The sequence below is a fragment of the Cloeon dipterum genome, chromosome 1, assembly GCF_949628265.1.
Source record: "Cloeon dipterum chromosome 1, ieCloDipt1.1, whole genome shotgun sequence".
Taxonomy (NCBI): Eukaryota; Metazoa; Arthropoda; class Insecta; order Ephemeroptera; family Baetidae; genus Cloeon; species Cloeon dipterum.
The window spans coordinates 2,187,828-2,206,940 of NC_088786.1; the positions used below are offsets into that span (position 1 = coordinate 2,187,828).

The 19,113-nt window shown below is 42.7% G+C and overlaps 1 protein-coding gene across 1 annotated transcript in view; it reads left to right on the forward strand.

Annotated features, from left to right (window-relative positions):
* LOC135944481 (uncharacterized) overlaps window positions 1-19,113 on the forward strand; it is a 68,098-nt gene that overhangs the window by 29,442 nt on the left and 19,543 nt on the right. Inside the window, exon 2 of the mRNA XM_065491470.1 lies at window positions 7,011-7,222. Coding sequence (XP_065347542.1) covers window positions 7,011-7,222 — 212 coding nt within the window. The remainder of the gene's footprint in view (window positions 1-7,010; window positions 7,223-19,113) is intronic.

Consider the following 19,113-nt stretch of genomic DNA (forward strand, 5'->3'; position numbering starts at 1 on the left):
CAAGCATAAAAAATGTAGCACTCTTGAGACGTAAAGATAAAAAGTTCTTCATTATGCTGCCTCTGCATTCGTCGGAGAACATTGTGTTCACTTCATTGTCAGTTATTCCCCCGGTCCGGAAATCGGCGTGCGCATGCACCTAATTTAACGGTCCAAATTGGGAGGCGGCTGGTTGCCCGCCAAACCGAAACTTCATCCGGCTTCATGTGCATGCAAACACATTTTGATGTGCTCACCAAGCGCGCGCGCGTGTGTGTGTAATTGCAACTACGTATGCATGCTGCCCAAATATCAGCTCATCTCGCCCTAATGGGCTTGAGAACGCTGCTCCTGATGGTAACAATAATAATCAGAGTGCCTAGAGTAAATGGGTCAGCCCGGGCTATTTTGTCAGCAGCGTCCATTATTGCGAATTAATAATATTAACGGGCAGAGCACAGCGCCTCCCGCGCCGCGCCCCTCACTGCAGCGCGACTCGACGATAAATCAAAGCCTGTCAATTGCATTATGCACCCTGATGCAAGCACGCTCTGCTGCCATCCCCATCGGACCTTTGTGTCGTTTGACGTTTAATCAAATCCGAGCCGAGTGGCAGAATTTCTATAGAACTTAATTTTACGAGTTTGCAACCGGATCCGCACGCCTGTCCTGCGGGTTGCAGCCACCTTGATTGTGGTCCAGCATTTCCAACTAAGTTTATTAGTGCGCTCAACACAGTTAATTCATGAATATTTGTGCCGACTGATGTCCTGAAAAATTAGCGTAAACTGAAAGTCGATTTAATGCAATTGACCTCTGTTCGATTCACGCAGATTTTCCCCCTCACCCTGACTGTTATAACACACATACAAAATAGCGTTTTTGCCTGCAAGCTTGTTTTATTTATTTGCTAAACAACGGAACCCCAGCTCGAAATCCAACTTAATATCTAAACTTGGCCAAATTTCGCTGCGAGTGTTCTGACGAAAAAGAAAGACTCTCTTGCTGAGCAAATAACGAGAGAGAAAAACACACACGCGCGCCAACAGGTATAATAGGCAAATTGTTCTGGGTAGAAGGAAAAAGAAAAGAGAAAAATGTCTGCGGCCGTAAAGAAATTTAGCGTGGCATGAAATATTAATTGGAGCCACACACGCGCTTGCGTTCTTTTTTGCAAGTTTTATGTCGCCGGCCTCGAGTTGACACACACACACACATACACAAAACAGAGCTACGCGCGCTGTATTTACTTGTTGGAGTTTTATGTTGGCTCCCAAGAGGTCTAAATAAGTGGAGGAGAATAAAAAACAATTCCCGAGACACTTCTTCTTTGTGTCGGCGGAGAAAACGAGATGAGTGGGCCCATGATAGCCATCCAGGCTCTCATCCGCCTCTGATGGAGCAAAACACTTGACGCCGCCAATTATGGCTGACAAATGAAAACTCTGGCGAATTATATGGGGCCGCAGATTAATTAGACGCAAGATGAGATTGCCCTTTAATGTGTCTCGTGAAAACCGCCGAAAACGCGCCGGCGGGTCGTTTGATGATGAAAATGAATACAGGCCGCAGCAAACTTATTTTTCATCTCTTAAATTCTGGCTGTATATTTGTTTATTGCTAAACCGTATGAAGCCAGTGACCGCGTGGTATGCAAACAAAAATGCGTGTAAAAAGCAGGGTGACGCAGTAATAAACGCGCGTGTTCGCAGGAAGAAAGTAGCAAATTACCGGCCCATATTTCGCTCATTCAAAGGCGGATAAAAGTAAATGCTTTCAACTGCAGCGACTCGGATTTTCGAGCAGATTAAGCCGAATGTCTTTGAGAAATTCCCGGCTGCCTTGATGCCATTGTCGTTTTCGCTCTCTTCTGCTCTGCTCTGCTCTCTTCTCCCGGCAGCAAAAGTCGTCCCTTTCGACGGGCCAAATTTATTACACCGGCGATCACTGCTGAATGGATCTGAATAACTTTCGTGCTGGAATATTTCCATCTTCTATCTTCTTCCGTCTCGATTCGGCGGCACACAACGGGTGCAACTAATCCCGCGGAATTAAACACGGCGAGTAGAGAGAGAGAGGGATTTGTCATCGGTAATTGAAATTCGGTGCGAGGCCTGCCTGAAAAATGGTCACGGCTGGATTTTCGGCACAAAAGAGCCTAATGAGAGGCGGTGAACGGTGGCGGAAGAGCGACTCAAATATTTCCATGCCATTTGCGCCGACTGTGTGGGATTCGTGCCTTTATTGGCCTCAATCAGAGCTGAAAAAATGCATTTCGCACTTGAGTCGGTCTCTCGCGTGGGAAACGCGTGTTTTCCGCCAGCGCTAATGGACACCTGGAGCACCGAATTTCCGCCAAAATCAATGGGCCGCGCGTCTCGCGAGATCGCAATTAAGCGGACTGACAAACGCGGCCGCAGCAGCTACTTCATGCTGAGTTTAAAGGACTCCGTGCGATTGTGAAATTTCGTCAGGGCTGCGACCGCGAATAATTCACGAGCCCGCAGAGAGACGATCCGACGAGACGGCCCTCTCGCGTGTTTGTGTGCAGTGCAGTGGCAGCCGGGGCCGTAAAGGCACGGCCGAATATATTTTAATCCTTTTTAAAATTCTAATAGTGTTTAAATATTCAGCACACTGAGTGAGCGCCGCCAGCCTGCACATTTCCCTCCTGCTGTTTCCTCAGGCAAAATTAATGATTAGCTCGATTGCATCTGACGGGATGAAGTTTCGCGCACTCGTAAATCGACTCTCCAAGAAGTGATACTTGATGGAAGAGATTTACATTGTAGCGGTTCCCGCTTATTGGCGTTAACTTAGTTTGTAACCTTTAGATGTCACTTGTAACTGTATGATAAGCTTTTCTCATTTACCCTGTATAATACACCTTCACTGACCGCTCACCTACGCACGCATACGGTCATGTCGCATTTACCTCTCCGGCCGGGAGTATAATGTCGTGCGCATATATGATGCTTGTAATAACTTATAGACCCGAAGACTATACCGGGGTAAGCATTGTATTTAACTGTGATAATAATTATTGTTATTCTCGACTCGCATATTGATGCGTTAATTAATTGTTTATATATTGACTTTCCTTTGAGATTTTATTGTGAATATTTATTATGTAAAACTTTACAGTCTTAATTATGGATTAAATCTACGTCTACAAAGGAACCAGATGCATTTCCTTTTGGCTCGAACCGAGTAACCCACATTTGGTGAGCCCGACGTGACGCACGGAAATTTGCCCATAGACGCGGATATTCAGGAAATTTGAGATGAGAAGATGAAATTCCTCACGCCCCTGAGACACCGCTGTAAATTCCAAATTCACCTTCCAACGCAGCCCAACAACTTCAAATATTTCAACAATTCTTTGAGAGAACTTTTATGTGGTAAAATTTATCTTTCGAGCCAGTGACATTTCCCAAATTTCATTCGCAACGAACATTTCATAGGCAGTGATAGATTCCAGTAATTCTTAGCTCGCCATGAATTTGTTTAAATTGTTAACGCGCATTCTTGCCCACAAGTTTGTAATTTTAATCCCTTTGTGAAGCCATGTAATTCCTTGAGTGCTCAACATACGCTTTTCAAATTTTGCTAATCGGTCTATGAGTCGAATCTTTCGCCTTCACTGCTCGCGCTACTGATGTCCTAGGGTCACGTCGCCCTGACATGCTACTGCGCTAGAGCCCCTCACGACCTAGAGTCATTGTCGCTCTGTCGTCGCATAACGTTTCGCCGCTGCACGCCGGGGAAGCCGAGGACTGTTGCGAGCGGCCGCCATGAGCCCCCCAGTCCCTTCCTTACCGATTTGGTATCGTTTTGGACTCAGTCGAGTCAACGCCGCGCCGTGCCCGAACGTTCCTTCGTCTTTGATTCATCCGCGCCGCGCAACCGCCGGCTAGGACCATCATCGACAAACGCATCCGCGAACACTCACAGCCCTCTGCTAGCATTACAGCAGAAGTGAGACAATCTCGGTTTGCACCTCAACTAACTCATTATAACCGTACCGTCCGAAAAGCATTCATTCCTCAAGATTTATTTTGTAAAACGCAATTTGTTTCTTTCCGGCTTCCAGCCTCAAAGGGGGGGCACTGTAGCGGTTCCCGCTTATTGGCGTTAACTTAGTTTGTAACCTTTAGATGTCACTTGTAACTGTATGATAAGCTTTTCTCATTTACCCTGTATAATACACCTTCACTGACCGCTCACCTACGCACGCATACGGTCATGTCGCATTTACCTCTCCGGCCGGGAGTATAATGTCGTGCGCATATATGATGCTTGTAATAACTTATAGACCCGAAGACTATACCGGGGTAAGCATTGTATTTAACTGTGATAATAATTATTGTTATTCTCGACTCGCATATTGATACGTTAATTAATTGTTTATATATTGACTTTCCTTTGAGATTTTATTGTGAATATTTATTATGTAAAACTTTACAGTCTTAATTATGGATTAAATCTACGTCTACAAAGGAACCAGATGCATTTCCTTTTGGCTCGAACCGAGTAACCCACAACATCATTTCAAATTAAAAGGGTGGAAAGGGGCAAAATATTGATTCTACCTGGAGAAGAACATTTTTAATGGAAAAAATGGCAAACAGGTCTGATGAAAGTCGCCCTCAGCCCTGGGGGCGAGGACAATACTTTGTCTTGAAAAATGGAAAAATAGCTGGAAGAAATGTACACATGACGTCGTTTGTTTGCACAGTTTTTGCTTTGATGTGGAATTTTTAGTGAATAAAGGCGGGACTGCTGTTTTCACGTGGCGCGCAAATTAATGCTCTCTTCCTGATTGCACCACTCAAGAGAGAACGTGGCTGCACAAAAGTTAATTGGTCGCTTCTTCTCCGTTTTCGTCAGGCGAAACGATGTTTGCTCGGCGGGCCTTTGTGCGCGTTTGTGGCGGTTTCGCTGCTGGGAAAAAGGATAAAGGCCAACAATTTCCCGGCGAGCGTGAGCGCGCGCGCGGGAACAAAGGTGTCGAACAATGCGTGCAGCCTTTCAGCCCTCGCAAATAATTACACACAAAGCGGCGAAATAAACAGCTTTCTGCGTCGATAAATAAGTTGGCTACACAAATAAATTCGGCGTGCGCCGTTTTTTATCTGCGCGCCGAACAAAACGTGTTTTAACACTGCCGAGCCGAAATTGCCGTTTTCTTTTTAGCGCGCGTGACGCCTGCTCGGCAAAGATAGCTCTCGTTTTCACCTTGAGTGGTGTAACAATGAACAGGCTCGAATAAAAGCAGCCTACACCTGCTGATATTGGCGAAACGAGATTTTGCATGGCGGCCGCGATTGCCAATTACTCGAGGATTGCCGCTGAATTTGGTGCAGCCAGCGTGCGCCTGATCGATCATCCTCTCGCATCAGCCGAAATTGACAATCTCACGCGCCCGTTTATCAGCCCAGCCGGCTTTATGATGCGATAAAAATTTCGACGCACAAAATTGAGGGGAAACAATCAATCAGAGCAGACGAGGGTCGAACACATGTGCTGATTAAAAAGTTGTCCGCACTCGAGCATGCTTTCCGGAGGCCCCATCTAATTAGCATGACGAAATGATTCGCGCAGCCCGAAGATAATACAGTGCCTGCAGTGCACAATATAGGTTTAACTACATTCAACGTTGTTCATGTCTTTCGCCATGCATGCAACGACAATGCTGTTAATCACCGGTGTTAGCACGCTCGTTTACCGCAATTTAGTTTCATTTTGTGATCATAATAAAGTCACAAAAGGCTTCATATTGTGAGGACGTGGTAATTTAATGCTTCAAATTTCACGAATTTTCTACATTTTGCCAGCTTCACAAGACTTAAAACCTTAGAATGTATGAACAAAGAATAGTTTATTTTTAACTTTAAAGAATGTGCCATCAAACGATGGAAGTTTTCAAAGACTTCATAATGCAGCAGGAGCTTAGTTTTCTATTGAAAATAACGCAGTGAATATTTTGTGAAGAACAAATAGAATAATGGCAAAAAAATGGTATCTTCTGAGGACGCTTCCAAGAAGGGAAATTCAGTGTTCACTTGCAGTCAGCGAGATGAGCTTTTTTATTAGAATGAAAATTTTACATGCCATAAAGTGACTCGCTGACGAGTAGCGTGTATGCGCGATGCGCTCTCTCGTCTCCCCGCCTATTGCTTTATAATCTTATATTAAATCTCGCATACGAGCGTCTCTTTCGTCTGTGTAAGAGGTTTAAATTATACGTCAAAGTGAAACGAATTCTTCTCGTCTCCGCATCGTTATCATTGACATTATAAATCATATTGCCGTGCGCATAAAATTCCCATCCATGCACAAAAGAGGAGGAAGCTCGACAAGCAACCGCCTCTGCTGTAGTGCTACTGCTGCTGCTGTATCTTCGTCGACAGCGACGCTCACACAATTCGCACACAAGAGCCCTTAAATTGGACCATTCAGGCGTACGCCACGCATCATGCAAATTAGCCATTAGCGATGATCCCTTTCAAGTCTGCACTGGAAAACATCGCTGCACACGCATGCTATTTTCTCCAAGGCAACACAATTATCAAATATGTGCGTTCTACTTTGGATGTTGTGATACCCTTGCAACGGAATTCGAATTTTAGCTTTAAATCCAGAAATCAGTTGACGCACCCTGAGCAGTGATTTGTAATTTTCATTTGGCCAACGTGTAAAATTTATTTATCTTCAACCATATCGGGTCATTTTACATTGAGCCCACCCTGCTTGGACAGGTCCCCGATTTCAAATGGAAGCATATCGCCTTGGGGGCTGCAAGTAAAAGGGATCGTATGTCAGATTCACCAGTGGAGTTATTCGGTTGCGACAGCATTCCGAATGATCCTCCAAGTCTTGCCAGCAGCCCCTTGCAATATACGAGCTCAAATGCTTTGTTTCCTCTTGAAGAAATCAATTTTGATCTTTTTATGGTCAGACTCGTCGAGTATGTTGATTCAGTGTATATATGCCAAGAGATTATTAAACTTGAAACTCTCTGCTTTCAGTTGGATTCGGCTCTGCGCTGCGTGATGTGCACGTCGTGGTGCCTGCCGACGTGCGGCACGGCGACGAGGCTGTTCTGCAGTGCCTGTTCGACCTGGAAGGCGACTCGCTTTACTCGGTCAAGTGGTACAAGGGCGAGCACGAGTTCTACAGGTTCACCCCAAAAGAAACTCCTTCGATGAAAATTTTTCCTCTGCAAGGCATCAAAGTGGACGTGAGTTTTTCATCGCAAACTCATTTCCAGCGAACGTTGCACTTTGCTTTTAATTAATTACGCTCCGTGTTTACAATTCGCAACAAAATGCAGAGCGTCAATATTTGCTGCACCGTAATTTATGGGACGTGCAATAACAGTAATACACTGCTCCCGTTAATAAGCAAGATAATCCGTTGCGATGAGAATTTTCATTTTAAATCACTGCTGCATATTCTATGTCGCGCTCTTGCACGCGCGGAAAGTCCATAATGTGTCCCTTCGGCGTGTATCAGCTTCTTGCCGCTGCTGAAAGCAACGGCGGAAAAAAACTTTGAGGGTTTCTTTCTGCGTCGAGTCGCTTTCCATCATGCACACGCTCGCTGGAAAAAAGGTAACATTAGAATGTTTTAAGATATCAAGTGACACAGGCAGCGCGCACTCTTTCGCGTCCGTCAATCTCGCTGCTCTCGGCAAATAAACGTGGTCAAATATTTACGGCGAAACCACTTTGCTCGGAAAACTGCGAAGCACGATACACGCATCCATCGGATTCAATTTACTTGCTTCGTGAAAAGGGGCGAAAGGGATAACAGCTAGGCTAGTTTGCACTTTCGTATTTCCAGAGTGATGAAAATCTTGCTCGTGAGTGGGTTGCACTCTGATTTTATCATGACGATAGTTGAAAGTGCAAAACATTTGTAAGAAAGTTTACTACTCCACAGATGTGATTGTGAACCAAAATAAGGGCCTAACACAAACAAGAGCTTACTTGTCTTTTAAAATAACAAAAACTAATTTAATATGCATCAACTTTAGGGTTATTTATACCGTTGGTTGAATTAAATTTACGGTGCGAGGATTTTTACTTAATTAATCCCAACCATATGCGCAGGGATACAAATTAATTCCGTATGCTCTTGGGCTCTTGCGTTGCAAAATGGTCACGCGCAAGGTGTTCGTTACGTGAAGAGTCTGTCTTTCCGCCTCTGGACTCCCCTGGTGCACATTAAAAGAGGAGGCTCTCGCAAAAATGCAATGCTGTTTGCTTAGCTAATTATTCACGCGACACCAAGCCGTAGTGAAAAGGTAAGGACAAAAATAGAAACGATTGCAAACAGCGTTACCTCCATTAGAGAATATAATTTTCATCAATGACATTTTTATTTTTAACCACGCACGAGCTGAAGTTTAGTTCAGAATTCTCACAAGTAAACCGAGCTTTCCTGCTATATTATCGGAGCATGACGCATTTATGGTATTCAATTCGATTCGTGAGATGAAACAATGGAAAGATCGAGGCAGTTGCGCAAACATGCCTCGCAGGTTTTGTTCTACTGAGCGGAAGCTGGTTTGATAATGCTTTACATGTTTGCAGCGCAAAATACATATAATATATAATCAAGAACATCCACGACTCTCTGGAGCAGCTACGAGTTTCCAACTTGCAGAATCGTTTCCACTTATACCAGAACAAACCAGATTCTTATTGAAAATGTCAGGCATTGCCATGCGAAAGCAAACATTTCAAATCAGCTCCAACAATTGTGTCGCATGCGCGAGATGAATTATTTTTCGAATGAGCTTTTCAATGTACATCGAATGATTTAAATTTTACTGAGCATACCGAGAAAATCCTCAGCAATGAGTTGAGTGAACGCAAGAGCTTTACAGACCAACCATTCAGAGCATTATGCATTGTTGAAATAATAGCAAAGTAGTTTATTGTTTGTGTAATTGAGCAACAGTTTACCTCCAAAACGTGCAATAATTAAATCAGAACCCAGGAACAGGATTGCAGATTTTGCCAAATTTGTCGTGATTTTTCGCTTGATTTCGCTATCTATCCAATGGTGTGAAATAAATCGTGATTTTACATGAGGGAGACAGTGTTCGCCGCTTTCTTAAGTCGATTTTCTCAAAAAAAATAACTGCAACCTTTTAGCTTTCTCAAATATGATTTTCCAAAAGTTTTTGTAAAACTTTTCTTTGAATTAGCCTTTTGTTAAATAGCAGAGTAGAAATTTATTGCAATTTTTCAGTGTATGAAAGTTAAAAAACAATGATTTGGCTGTCCTCGTGTATCTCAGCACAGTTTCGACGTTGAAAGCTTTTTGTTTTCTTTAAAAGTGTTTAATTCGCTGTTTTGTCGTATATATTTGGGCTTTATTCGGCAATATGTGCGTTACGTAAAATTCAGCGATTGCCAACGCCTCCCGAGAGATAGATTTAAGTCCCCCGACGACAATGGTGGATGGATTTTTATTTCACTCGATGGCAGCTGTTGCGCGCCAGTCGGCCAACAAAAGAGTTTTGCATCCTTCCCGAGAGAGCGGAGGGCGAAAATCTCGAATGGGTGCAATAAATGTTTCAGCAGCGCCGATGGAATAGGATATTGGCCGGCCAAGGGTTTACAGGTGAAACTTTTTCGTGTCAATCGCACCGTCGTCGTTTTTTATTGTCCACGGAAAAATGCATCCGCATCCTATCGCAGGCCGAAGGTATTCTTTGCTGCCGCCGGCAGAGTGGAAAACGCTGTTCCAATTTGTATGTGCATGCCGCAGCTTATCAGAAATCAATGCGATGCATTCGTTATTCACGTCACGAAACCCCCATTCATTATTTACCGGCGCAGTGTGGTGAAAATTTAATTATTATACGGATTCTCACCATTCGTTTCTGCTCCGCTGAGTTTGCTGTAAATCCCATTCAATAAAAAGTTGTTTGAGATTTTGCTAAATAATGTAGAAGTGCGAGGAAATGAAAGATATCTAAAATAAAAATTGAACTACAGGGCTCGTTTTTAATTAATCCATAATTAAATATAGCGGGTAAAATTGCAATGTATAAAACGTTAGGAAGCGACTTAAAATTGCATATTTTACTGAGGCTAAAAGTTATTTGTTTCGGAGAGTTGCAGTTGCAGTTACTTCGGATTAAGATAAATCCAAAATGCTCTACTTTTGACATACGTGGTGACCAGCTTCGCGAGTCAAGGTCAAGGTCACAAATATCAAGTCAAATTATTCAAAAAAATCAGGTATACATTTATTTGTACCCTCTTTTGTCGTAATGCCAATGGTTTACACCGTTTCCGTAAAGAGTTTACGATTTAAATTGAGTGGAAGGCTTATAACCGGCCAAATCCTACCTTTTTGTAAAAATCAACATATTAACTGAAATACCAACAAGTGTCCATACTAAAAAACGATTCAATTTTTCCAATTCAACCATCCATAGCAGTTTTTTCCTAGGATATTTTAAATAAAAGTATTGTTTGGAACGTTAAATTGCCTCAGCATGAATAATTAAACAACCATTTTAGCTGAAAAACGACTGTCACGCCAAAAAATAGACTTTTTGAACAAAAAAGTGTTTTTGCGCCTTAAAATCCGTCTTTGACGAACTTTCTGAGCACACCAATCGATTCTTGAGGGTCTATTTAGGTAAAGTGGATATTTTTCCAACCGAAAAGTGCGTGCCGCATAACAATATGAACGTATAATATGCGAGAGCTGCGCATGCGTCAGAGCTGGCTGAATCTGACAAAGAAGTCATTCATACGTCTCTCTGCATGTGCTCAAACCAGCTCTGACGCATGCGCAGCTCTCGCATATTATACGTTTATATTGTTTTGGCGGCAAAAAAAGACACGCACTTAGTGATCGGAAAAATATCCACTTTACCTAATTCGACCCTCAAGAATCGATCGGTGTGCTCAGAAACTTCGTCAAAGACGATGTTTAAAAATATTTATCTTTTACTGAATAATCTGGATTGAGCCGGTTTGATCAACGCCGAAATCCAAAGGCGAATTTGGCTAAGTGCGGCGGTGGTTAATCACATATTCACGATGCTGGCAGAGTGCAGGGAACGAAAGTAGAATTCTCTCTGTTGGCAGGGCGAAATAATTGCTGCTCTCGCCCGCAGTTGAGGGCGTGAAATTTGATTTCCGGCGGCGCAACGACGTGTTGAATCTTATTTGCGGGCCGCAGAATGCATTGTGGCGGCGGTCCCCCACGGGGCCTTGCTCTCGCTGCGAAAGGGTTGAGACAAGTTGGTCGAAAGGGATCGAGTTGAGCGCGCGCGGCTGATCACTCATGCCTGCAGTTATTCGAGTTTCACCCCGGCGGCCCAACACTTACTTTGCCGTCTGCACGCGCATTATTACACGCGTTTGATTCACATTCGACGCAAGTTTCCGCCTGCTCCAAACTTACCTGCCTGCTCGTCTTCACAACCGTGAATTCCGACACGAGTAAACGAGCCACTTAACAAGGGCTTGCCGCCCAAGAAACTCTCCCTCGCAAACTTTGAAGCTTAGGTTCTCTGCGTCTAATGGTTTTGCACAATCAAATCGGTCAATATTTTTAAATATCGAGGAAGGAGATAATTATCATCGGGCCCTTGTCTGAGTGAATAGCCGCTGGAGGTTTCATGGCATCAAACTTGATTGGAAATTATCCTGCTGTTGAAAAGAAAATCCCAGGCAGTGTTTTATTTCTCCTTTGAGCTGGTGAAAAATGAAGTTTGGCTTTTCTTTCAAAATGCTTTCTTCATTAGTTCGATTTCCGCCTCTAGATAATAAAATTTAAATTTTCAAATAAATCAGAATTAAATTTTTTGTGTTCCTGTATTTCTTACTCGTATTTGAAACAGTTATAAATGTATACATATATGTATAATTAAATTAGAAGCTGATTTTTATTCCAGAAATTCAATATTCTCTTGTTCCTTTTGTAGGAAAAAATACAGTAACGTGGGAACATCAAAGAAGCGCTTCCAACAGCTGAAAACATACATCTTAATTTGTTTCTTTTTCACGCGGCTCGAGAGAAAAAAAGAATTTGTGAAGAGGACATTACTCACTTTGCATTCACATTGAATTTCGGGCGGAAAAGACCGTGATAAGTGCTTTATGTGTGTGTCTGCGAGCAATCACTCAAAATACGCGCCAAAGGGAGGAAAGAAGTGAGACATGCACGAGCTCAACGGCAAATATAATAAAATCCTTGGGTGGGCAGGGGACGCGCGGCGCACAAAAAGCCGCCAAAAAGACACGCAAAATCAATATCGCCGTCTTTAAGAGCAGCTTGCCGCCTATTTTTATTTTTTACTTTCATTCTTTCGCAGTAAATAACGTCGGACAACTTAGGGGGTGGCGAGCTATTGCCTGATTTTTTGGCCAAAGACCCACTGAGCTTTTGCGCTCTTTCAAAGTCAAAGACGTCGGGAAGTGGATTCTATGTTCTATGGCAAGTATGTGCGATTTTTGCCGGCTTTAAATGGAAAAATGAATTACAAATTTCACGTTGGAGGAGAAAATTAACTAATTAAACCAGAAATTTTGGGCGAAATCCTTTTTTTCTTAATTTGAATAAATAATACTATCTTAAATAATTAAATTTGTGAGGAATTCGGCTCTTAAATTTTCATGCTAATCGAGCATTGTCTGCACACTGAAAAAACTAATTTCACAATTTATTTGCAATTTTCATAAATTAATTTATTTGTTAGAAATGATAATAATTGAAGTCAAATATGTCAAGTATATTTGCTAAATAAACGGTTCGAAAGTCACTTTGTCCTTTTAAGCGCAGTTTTTTATGTAGATTCGCCAAAGAAACGATGTAGATTCGTCAAAGTAATTAGTACGTCAATATATACGCCACAATCGCCTCTTTTGTGAGTAATTTAGTAACAGTTTTGATTGATATCCGCCAAGTTTTCTAATTAAGACGATGCTATGATTTCGTGTACCAAATCCTGCAGGAAACCATATTGGCTTTAAAATTTGGTTACATTTTGGCCTCGTTGAAATATTTGCCAGATAAACTCACAAAGAACCAAGAAAGATGAAATATCAACTCTGGGCGAAATTGAATTGATAGACACACAAAAGTCGAGTTCAAAATCTACGCACCGAGGCCAGTATTCCACTATTGAATTATTTTATCATTCCTCCGGCCCACAATACACGCGCCACCCTTTTTGCGCCGCCGGTTTTGACAGCCGCGTGCGGAAAGACGAGAAGAAGCCCGCACAACCGACCGACTGAGCAGCAGCGCAAACTTTCCTCTTCGCCAACAACTGTTGTATGCAACAATGCAAACTTGCCGCCGTTTCCACCGAGCGCGCGGCAATCAATCGATACGCGGCATTACGCACTCGGTGTTTGGTTATCGAAATTGGCCGGATAAAATTTGTGCCGCCACATACTCATTAATCCGCCGATATTGTGTTTCCGAGCTCTTTGTTCGGTCCAAGTCGCACTCCCATTCGAATAATACACACACCAGAATGTGTAGCAACAAACGATTTATTATGAAAGCGGAGTTTTTTTTTTGGTCACCGCCAAATGGAGCTCGCTCCCAGGGAGCCACACAGATTCACCCTACTCGCGCCGGGAAGTGCGAAATAGCGCAAAATACATTTTGAGTGTCGAAAAGGGATTAAACATTTATTATCGAAAACATGCTGTACTTTAACCCGAAAATGTTGGCGGTATTTATACAATTGATGAATTGATCCTTTTTGCAATTTAGTTGAGCTAGCGCAAATGGTGAACCGTATAATTGGATTTTCAAGAGAATTAAGAAAAATATAAAAAGGTTTATCCACGACTCCCTAAATTCTCTAAACACTCGATGTTCAGCAGTGAATAAGTAATTGAAAGATATGAATTTTTCTGCTAAATTGTCATTCAAAATCTGACAAATATTTAAAAATAAACTAAACATAAGAAACTTTTAGCGGCGAAAATTTGTTTAATGGATCAAATCTTCATTAAACACCAAAGGTGTACAACAGACATAATAAGGAAATCACAGCTCACTGCTCGTTTTTGCTTTGGCGGCTTGACAGTGTCAAATTATTCTTATTAAATTCAAGGAAATGGTAATAGTTGATTTATTTATCACAGGATTTGCACTCACTCGCGCAGGAGTGATAGGTCACTTTTTACAGAACAAATAGTGAAACCCGTGACAAGCGTGTCAACGTCAACAAAAATGGCTCCCTTCCAATTTTGGTTGAGCATAGTTGGGGTGACGAAAAACTCTATCTAGGTCGATTTCAGAGGCATTAAAATCCTGGTTAGCAATGAATATTTTAAATGAATCCGTCTCCGACAGTGAAGATCTTGTTTGTAATTCTTTTACAAAAAGAAATCAGTGTCTGCTAATTTGCATGTCAGCCTGGATTTCATAAATTTGGATACGGAAAGAGCTCTTTTTAGGAATCTGGATTGGGGGGATTCTAAATTATTTAATTCGCTGAGATTTAAATCGTCTCTATCCCGTAGCACGTGATCGGAGCTAGTGATAGATTGAAAAGTCTTAAGGCAGTGCTGACAGATAGATATAGGGAGAAAATTTGTCTAAGAAAAAAATGTATTTTTCTGGAGATTCATACTACTTCTAGAATTGAAACTTTTAAAAAAAATTTGGTTCATATCTGTTATTTTTCCACTGCCCCTACATGGTCAGTCTCACAGAAAGAATGGTGCAAAAATAATCATGTACCGGAACATGCCAAGTGGATTACTGGGGAAAAAGCAGCACCCTAATGGCCTGCACACTACTTTTATTAATGAAAATATTTCAAGCCGTGCGCCGAGCCATAAATTTATTTTGAATTGCTTTCCATTTGAACGCAAGGGTGCGTGTGTCGTGTCCGTTTTTTCTCCATTTTCAATTGAATGCAGTTTTTCAATGCGCATTTATTTTAAACCCTTGAAAGTTAGAACTAAATTAGTTTTCTGTTCAAGGAGCTTATCCAATTTATCAATAATTGCCTATATATTTCATGATCCAATTCAATTCAAAAAGGTCGAGAGTTTGTTATCGACTTGATTTTTTTTTCGAGCCGAATGAGAAAGTTGCGGGCCATTTGGCTACATTTGCGCTGGCAGGAGCGAAATGAATGAGTGTCAGAAACGAGGACAAAGTGGCGCTCTTTGTTGCCTGGTGCTTTCTGTCAGATTGCCAATCGAGTGTACATTCAAACAAACGGAGCGCAGCACATACAATCGCACTCAGTGTGACAATGAGCGGTGGCCTTAGTACAAGTTCATGTGCCACACACAGCGAGATGAAATAAATCAGCTTTGCCGCCGCCGGCGAGCCGAGCAATAAAAATTCCTGATGCGGTGAAGGACAAGAAAGCAACATTAACAGAGAGAATCAACCCTTTTATGCCTCCGGCCACTGCAAAGCGATCGAGTATTTATCCCGGCCGCAGGCGATATCGCCATCAAACGCGGGTGCATTAATTTTTCAATGAATTTAATTAAAAGAGGAAACGCGGCGACGAATTTAATTAAATGTCGAGCGATTCATCAGCGCGGCAGCGATCGACGTCAGCGGCATCGGCCGCCGCCGCCGGCGCTGAATTATTTCCGATTTAATGGCTCATTATTCTGCAGTCGTCGCGTCGCTAAACAGCCCGAGCCAATTAAATCCAAATTTGCTGCAATTGCCGGCTACAGTTTTTGGCTCACCGACTGACTCTCCGGCCACTCGTTTATTGCGACAATTTCCGGCCTGCTGCCTGCTGATTGCAATAAAATACACACACACACACACACACACAGCACGCTCGCCACCAGAATTAGTTTTGCAGGTTGACGTGCTGATTTTCCTAATTTCCCCGCTCCAACTTGAATTAATAATTCCGATAAATTTTCTTTGCCCTAGCAGCCATAATGCTAGGGCTGAACTAATTATGTGACCGCCTTTTACGAAATGTCTTGAGGAATCTCAATGGACTTGTCGGTCGATTGGGGAACGTTCTGGCACACAAAAATCATCAAAATCATTCCGGGATTTTATTTTAACCTGATGAAATATTTTGTTATCTCTGTAACACATATATTCATTGATTGAATCAAAATTCATGCTGTTTTTCGAGCTGCATGCCATTTAAAAATTTAAAAAGTGCACTCTAACTTTTAACAAAGTGGATGAGTACATCCGATTTGAAAGTTACACACACGCTCTCGAAAGATGAGTGTATGTAAAGCAGAGCCGGATGCCTCCTGATTCGCTATTATAAATTGGCATGTTGCAGGCAATTATTTCTGTCGTTACGCGCGCAGAGAGGCCCATCCGAGACATAAAAAGCGACGAGAACCGCAATTCGAAATGCAAGCACGATATTTCCAGCCATAAAAATGCATAACAGCAATTTGGCAGAGGAAACTGCTCTCTCGAGCTGCTTCCGTCGTCGCCGGAATGAAAAGAGAGCAGCGGCTGACTGTAAAACCTTTTTTCGCCGAACGGCAACAAAAACTCGCCTCTAAATGTAGATCTATCGATCCACTTAATCTGCTTAATGCGCCTTCGGCGAATTTGAATCAGAGATTTATTATTCAATTAGTCGGCGATGTGCACAGGCCTAGAAGTGGCTACGGCGACTTTTTGCATGCTCTGTGAATTATGGCGCGCGGATTAAGCTCAAATGACAGCCAAGAGTTTACTCGTGAACGAAAAACTTCCGTATTGGCAAAATCAGCGCGTGGCGTATTTACCCATTACCAAGGAATCGAGTTTAAAACCATATCCGCGTAGGGAGCAAAGCCGTTGACATTTCCTACTCCTTTTTAAATGTGGCCTGCGAGAGTGCTTTTAAATTTCACGTGCCGTTTCCTTCCTCGGAACGCAGAGTTTTGTCACGAGAGAAAAAGCCTATAATCGCGGCCAATTTTTCAGCATCCCTCCAACTCTGCGGAGGCGGAGGAAAAGCGGATGAGCAGGCGGACGCGGGCTTTGTTTTTTAAATTCCCGAATCCGCTAGCCTTCTCTCTCGTTCCCTTCATCGGGGGAAATTAGCATATCTTGCGCGCGCGCGCGCGCGTGGCTCTGTTTACGCATTTCGCCAATTTGGCTTTGTTTCAGCGGCAGAATAAAATGGTAATGAAGACCGAAAATAAAGAAGCAGTGCCGTCCGCCAGCAATTTTTGCAGACCACTCTTCTTTAACAGGCTAATGAATCATTTTGGGCTGCTCTTGACCCTACGAAAATATATTATTGCCAGCGAAACAAGCAAGAGAGAGAGAGCCTTTCGGATTCCGCTGCCAGTTTGTGATTATTTATTGTGCGTCGACGGTATGAATGGAATCCGGGCGAAACGCGAGGAATTGTTGTTATCACGGAATTCGCTCGCTCGCTCGCTAGGCGAGGGGGCGGATCCCGCCGTAATAAACTCACTATTTGCATTTTGCATGCTGACGTAACCAGGGCGATTCCCGTTTCCGCAAAAACGCGGCAATCGCAATTTATTGTCCAACGCCAGATTTGCATGAGGAATAAATTTGCTGTGGGAAAAATATAAGGTCTGGCTAATGGAAAAGCAACTGTAAATCATGACTGAATAATCGCATTGCCAATTAGGTTAGACACAGCGAAACACACGAGCTCGAATATTCCATTTACGTCATATTTATACCAACTTGCACCAAATATTTTACTAGACTTTTATTTAATTTGGACAGAAAAGTAAGAAAATTATGTGAAAATATTTACAGACCCTAAAATAAAAGTTTGTATTTTTTGTATTAAGTACCGACGACTGTCGGGAGGAAATATTATTATTGGCACAGAGGTCGGTCGTCTCTGGTGACTTTTTGAGGGTGCTATCGATTCTGGGACACGCACAATACACTGGCGCGCCGGATTTATAGCTTTTTATTTATTACGGCAATTGCTGGTGCAGCCCGAGAGCCGCTTTTTTATGAAGGGATGTTAAAACAAGCATGTTTTCGCCGGCCGAAGACACAACAACGAGATTTTAAGAAGATTTAGGGCCTGTTTTATTGTTCGCATTGAATTTCGTTCAATTTCTCCAGCGTAGCGCACACTCATTTTTGATCTACGGCGTGCCATATATTTCAAAACAAAATAGAGGATTTTTGTTTTGCGAGCCAAGAAGTGGACTGCAAAAAGGCTCGACCCCATTTGCGGCCGATTTTAATGCAATGCAAACAGCTGGGAATTAATTGAATGGTCCGATGGGGGCTCAAATCTAATTTTATTTGCGTTCAGAGGCGGCGTTGTTTGTCTCCTGGCCGCTTTCGAGAGCCCAGCCTTTCTCTCCTGTGGCCTGTTTTGTGTAGCGCTCGCTCTCTCTCGCTCTCGCATGGAAATTTAGGGCCGCTCGGCGAACACAATTAGAGTGGAATGAGTTCTTGAGGATGCGTTGCCAGCACCACGGCCATTATTTGCTCAGCAGCGGCGTGCATGTCTTGTTGCAGCGCCAATTTGCCCGAATGGCCTTCTCCGCTCTTTTTAATGCCCGACAAAGGTGCGTTCGCCGCTCAAACGGACCCGCCGAATTAAAACAACCTTTTGTTACATTCAGCCCTTCGAATGAACCGGCGAGCCAGATAGCTAGCTCTCTCGCTCTGTTTTATTAATTTGCAGCCGGGCCTCTCTCATTTTCGAGTGCTGGCCATAGTTTGGAACCCACACGCGCGCACTCGGCTCTCGTTGATTTTTACAGTGCTGCAAAGATGGGCGTGTTTCTGTGGATCTTTGCCGAAAGCGGTCGTTGCGGAAGGAGAACTTCTAGAGAGAGATTCACGGCTTGCGAAAATATTTTCCATTCATTACAATAATGAATAATGCTCGCATTGGGCTTCCCGGCCTTTCTTGAGTTTGTCTGTAATTATTCGGCAAGATTGTTCCCCATTACTATATACGTACCCAGATTGTCGAAGGTTTCTAGCTTCGTTGTGAAATTCACAAGTCAAATTTTTCAGTGCTAGAAAGCATGAAAATATTTCACCACATTACAAGTTTTTTTCCGATTTAAACAAAGCAAAATTTGTATTGAAAACATGTTGATGAATTACATATATAAGTTGTACGGGCCTTGCTTTAAAAATCAGCTTATATGAGTGATGGGTCAAAAA